The following is a 4,997-nucleotide window of genomic DNA, read 5'->3' on the forward strand; positions in this document are numbered from 1 at the left end:
GTCTCCAGATTCGAGATGATGCTCAGTTTGATCACCGTTGGTCTCTTGGCAACGACTCTGCGTGGAGCCAGTGCTGCTCAGTGCGCATGCGCGACAGGAGATGTCCACGTCCGTTCGGGTGTTGGAACCAGCCATGCAGTCCTTGGCACGCTGATAAAGGGAAGCTGCACCAGCTATGAAGGCGACCAGAGCAGCGGTTGGGTGCATGTCAACTTCAACGGCCAGGTAGGTTCTGGATGTCATATTGTAAGTAAGTCGCCAGCCTCGGGCTTAATAACAAAAATGTAATTAGCCGCTGGAAGATCAAGAGGATCACTACACGATAGAAGGGGACCAATAGCTTGGAAGAGGGCCAATATGGGTTTGAAGAGGACCAATATGGACTTTAAGAGGGCAAATAGGGGCTTCAAGAGGATCACTACACGATTGAAGGGGACCAATAGCTTGGAAGAGGGTCAGCATGGGTTTGAAGAGGGCCAATATGGACTTTAAGAGGACAAATAGGGGCTTCAAGAGGATCACTATACGATTGAAGGGGACCAATAGCTTGGAAGAGGGCCAATATTGGTTTGAAGAGGGCCAGTATGGACTCTAAGAGGACAAATAGGGGCTTCAATAGGATCACTATACGATTGAAGGGGACCAATAGCTTGGAAGAGGGCCAATATGGACTTTAAGAGGGCAAATAGGGGCTTCAAGAGGATCACTATACGATTGAAGGGGACCAATAGCTTGGAAGAGGGCCAATATTGGTTTGAAGAGGGCCAATATGGACTTTAAGAGGGCAAATAGGGGCTTCAAGAGGATCACTACACGATAGAAGGGGACCAATAAAGATAGGAAGAGGGTCAGCATGGGTTTGAAGAAGGCCAGTACGTTTCTTGTTATCATACTTTTAGTAGTGGCGTTAGAGTGCTGTCATCATCATTTAGATCGTTACAAAAAATGGTCGTTGTTGAGCTCCTTGAAAGATTCGTAGGACTATGATGAACTATGAAATGTAGTTTATGTTGGTTTTTTTGTCGGCTTTGGGACAGGTTATCGGACTGTCATGTTGACGCTCGGGGGTGTCCTCGGGATAGACTTATCCTGCCTAGGGTCCTTCTACCAATACCAGTATGTAAACATCGATATGGATATAATGTCAATATGTTCTTGATGTTGATCTGTTCCAATGGGCGCCATCTTTGTTGCAGAGCGGCTGGATCTCGGGACATTACGTCAACATTCAGAGTTGCTCGGGAGGTTCTTCCGGTAAACATCTTACCCTCGTAATATCTATCCCCGCTATCTTGGTTCGCACTGTTAGAAGACACAGTGATATCCAAATGCATTGCCGGACTTTTTCGTTTGCTTGGTTGACGCACTGGTGTCTAGATGACTTGGGGAATGCGAGAGCGGGACCTGTGAAGGAAGGAGGGAGGGAGGGAGAACATTGAAGGAGGGATGGAGGGAGAGGGGTAGGGAAAATCCCGAGAAGGCAGGTGTATGATACGGGCAGATTATGCACGGAGTTGAAGTCTTAAATGTTACTTGAATTTGTGCAAAAGGCTGTGTGCCGAGAAAAGTAGTCAAGTTTTCCAAGTAAGTTAATTTAACATCGCGTTGCAACCAATCAGATTCCATGCAAGTGATTTGACAAATGTGTTTGATAACAGTTTTTTATGATACCTATTTGCATAGTACCATGAGGGTAATAAATAATATAAAGTCCTCTTAATACAGGTGGTACGAGCACCCACGCCGGGTGTCCTCACATTGTGACCAGATCCCAGTGGGGGGCAAGGGCACCTCATTCCATCAGCCACCTTGCCGGGGCTGTGAAGTACGCATTTATTCATCATGGAGAGAGTGGATCCTGCTCCAGTCAAAGCACCTGCTCCGCCATTGTCAGGAGCTATCAGAACTACCATATGGACACCCACGGTGAGTGAGTGAGTGAGTGAGGGATCGAGTGGGCGACCGAGTGGGTGAGTGAGTGAGTGGGTGAGTGGGTGAGTGAGTCAATCAGTCCGCGATTAACTCATTGAGGGAAGGAGGGAGGGAGAAATGGATCCATTGACGTTTACGCAGTAACCTAATTTCCAGATTTTACAAGGCAGAGACACTTTGCCGCTAGGCTAAACATGTTCATTGGGATGCATTGCTTTTTTGTTGTTCTCACAGGATGGAGCGACATTGGCTACAGCTTTCTGGTCGGCGAAGACGGCAACGCCTACGAAGGTCGTGGCTGGGACAGAATAGGTGCTCATACCCAGGGCTACAACAGTGTTGGTCTGGGTAAGTCAGTGATGGGGCGGATTCACACCAAGGGCTACAACAGTGTTGGTCTTGGTAGGTCAGTGATGGGGCGGGTTCATACCAAGGGCTACAACAGTGTTGGTCTTGGTAGGTCAGTGATGGGGCGGGTTCATACCAAGGGCTACAACAGTGTTGGTCTGGGTAAGTCAGTGATGGGGCGGGCTCACACCAAGGGCTACAACAGTGTTGGTCTGGGTAAGTCAGTGATGGGGCGGGCTCACACCCGGGGCTACAACAGTGTTGGTCTGGGTAAGTTAGTGATGGGGCGGGCTCACACCAAGGGCTCCAACAGTGCTGGCATGGGTAAGTCAGTGATGGGGCGGGCTCACACCAAGGGCTACAACAGTGTTGGCATGGGTAGGTCAGTGATGGGGCGGGCTCACACCCGGGGCTACAACAGTGTTGGTCTGGGTAAGTCAGTGATGGGGCGGGCTCACACCAAGGGCTACAACAGTGTTGGCATGGGTAGGTCAGTGATGGGGCGGGCTCACACCCGGGGCTACAACAGTGTTGGTCTGGGTAAGTCAGTGATGGGGCGGGCTCACACCAAGGGCTACAACAGTGTTGGTCTGGGTAAGTCAGTGATGGGGCGGGCTCACACCCGGGGCTACAACAGTGTTGGCATGGGTTGGTCAGTGATTGGGCGGGCTCACACCCAGGGCTACGACAGTATTGACCTGGGTAGGTCAGTGCTTGGACAGGGGCTCACACCCAGGCCCACAGTGATGTCGATGAACAAACGTGAAGATTTTTGGGCAGATTTGACATCGACATAACTGTTACGCGCCAATTGCGAAATTGAAACAATGTGTTAACCCAGAAATCTGTACGTAAAAGAAATAAGTGTGAACAAACAAACAACCAACAAGTGGTATATAATCAACAAATATCTAACAAAATTCAAGTTTACAAATCAATACAAATCACTGCACAGCAATTACAGTGGCAGCAAACAATAGAGTGGTAGTACAAGATTCAATGGCAATAAATAATATGATGGCAGTAGTCAGTATCAATTATAGAATTTCAGTGGTGATAGCAAAAGTGATAGTAATCTATAGTCACCCAGCTAGGCAGGGAATGAGGGATGATGAGTGCTTCTCACATGAAAGCTGGTTCCGATCTGATGAAATGCATGAGAGATACGTAAACACGCTCTTGTCCCCTTGTGTTGTCTAACCAGCTTCTAGAAACTTCCACATAGTGCCCTCGCAATATAGGTCATTCTCCTTGTATCTATAACAAACCATCACCATCCGCGGTATACCAAACCGGAAGTCTTCACACCACGCTAGCATCTAAATATGGTGATTTCCTGACGACTGATCACTGTCCAAACACAATGCAGTGAGAGTCAACCGAATCTCAACAGAAACAATGTAACCCAGTTACCATAATTGCTAAACAATAAAATACCCTGCCATATAACGTAACCATTTGTAAAGTTATATGTCGGTCCATATTTTCTAGTGGCCCCTAACGTTATGTCATTACGGAGTTATCTCCCTTCGCATTCCACCCACTTCCGTTTTCTTTTGACGCTCGAAGTTTGTTGGTGTCCTTGCATTCGTTACGTTCTATGTTGTGTATGTATATAGATTGTATGAGATTGTGATGTAATTGTGTGACGTAGTGGGGCAGTTAGTTTTGACTAACTGATGTGAGAGATGGCGCGTTACGGAGGGGTGAGCCGATTGTCTCTGTGAGTATGTTATTGTCGGTTGGATCCGTTGATTGCACTGCATGCTTTTCTAAGTCTAATAAATGTAACGTGTTCCCTGTATACTTTCTACACATTATATGGTCTTTCTTCTGTGTAGGTTTCTGCATGATTGGTAACTTCATGACGCACGTCCCCAACAGTGCGGCCCTCAACACCGTCAAGGCTCTCATTGCTTGCGGCGTCAGCAAGGGCAAGATTCAGTCCAGCTACACCCTCAGAGGCCACCGCGACATGGGCAGCACCGACTGTCCCGGTACGGCACTCTACAACCTCATCAGAACGTGGCCACACTATTGAAATATTAATTTAGTCATGATGACATGATGAAATGTTGAATAAACATTATTGAAACTTGAGAACAATTTTTTAAAATTATCAATTGCTCAGCACTTAAACAAGACATTGTAGATTTCGGTTTGAGTTATAGTGATACAGAGTCTGTAGATGTCCATGAATCGTCAATCCAGATGGTTTTGACCGATAGTTTATGTGTAATTGAACGTGACGAGCGTAGCTTCAAACAACTTGGCTAATCCACCGCCCTGCTAAATAGTCAATAACGAGATGCGTCAAACAGTCAACCGGTCAGTCGGTTCAGTCATTATTGTACAAGGGTTGAATGAAAGCATGAAAACATGTGTAATGCATGGGAGCGAGATAATGATTCGTTGAATGACATTGTTAAATGAGAATTGGGTCGCGTGAACCATTTGGAATTTTCACTGTCTATGAATACATTTCTTGATAATTTATGAATTTTGTTTGTCCCAATCCAAAGATCTACTTTGCGAATTATCACGTAAAATAGATTTTAAATTTGATTAATCAGAAGCAATTCGACTGAATTGTATCCAAATTCTGCAATGCAATTCATTGTATCATGATATCATCGCTTTCCAGGGTGACGTCATAACAGACTCACATACTCAATAAAACCTGCAAGTCTGAAACACATAATGCTAACACCCATATC

The 4,997-nt window shown here is 46.2% G+C and overlaps 1 protein-coding gene across 2 annotated transcripts; it reads left to right on the forward strand.

The window, feature by feature from the left end:
* Positions 1-4,380, forward strand: LOC124148015 (peptidoglycan-recognition protein SC2-like). 2 transcript variants are annotated; one of them, XM_046518941.2, is made up of 5 exons: positions 1-225; positions 1,197-1,254; positions 1,726-1,926; positions 2,167-2,280; positions 4,122-4,380. In XM_046518941.2, exons 1-5 carry the CDS (start codon positions 16-18, stop codon positions 4,319-4,321), a joined length of 783 nt encoding a protein of 260 aa, XP_046374897.2. In that variant the 5' UTR covers positions 1-15; the 3' UTR covers positions 4,322-4,380. The 2 variants fall into 2 exon arrangements, with proteins under 2 accessions (XP_046374897.2, XP_048247771.1); XM_048391814.1 differs by lacking the exons at positions 1-225; positions 1,197-1,254; positions 1,726-1,926; positions 2,167-2,280 and adding an exon at positions 2,331-2,874.
* The last annotated feature ends 617 nt before the right edge of the window (positions 4,381-4,997 follow it).

This window comes from Haliotis rufescens, unplaced genomic scaffold, assembly GCF_023055435.1.
Source record: "Haliotis rufescens isolate VD_foot unplaced genomic scaffold, xgHalRufe1.0.p SCAF_10, whole genome shotgun sequence".
Lineage (NCBI taxonomy): Eukaryota > Metazoa > Mollusca > Gastropoda > Lepetellida > Haliotidae > Haliotis > Haliotis rufescens.

Bases quoted from the DNA above. Each gene is read 5' to 3' on its own strand.
- LOC124148015 (XM_046518941.2), top strand. From the start codon at position 16: ATGATGCTCAGTTTGATCACCGTTGGTCTCTTGGCAACGACTCTGCGT. The intron at 1,255-1,725 runs GTAAACATCTTA...CTCTTAATACAG, and splicing joins TTGCTCGGGAGGTTCTTCCG to GTGGTACGAGCACCCACGCC. The intron at 2,281-4,121 runs GTAAGTCAGTGA...TCTTCTGTGTAG, and splicing joins CTACAACAGTGTTGGTCTGG to GTTTCTGCATGATTGGTAAC.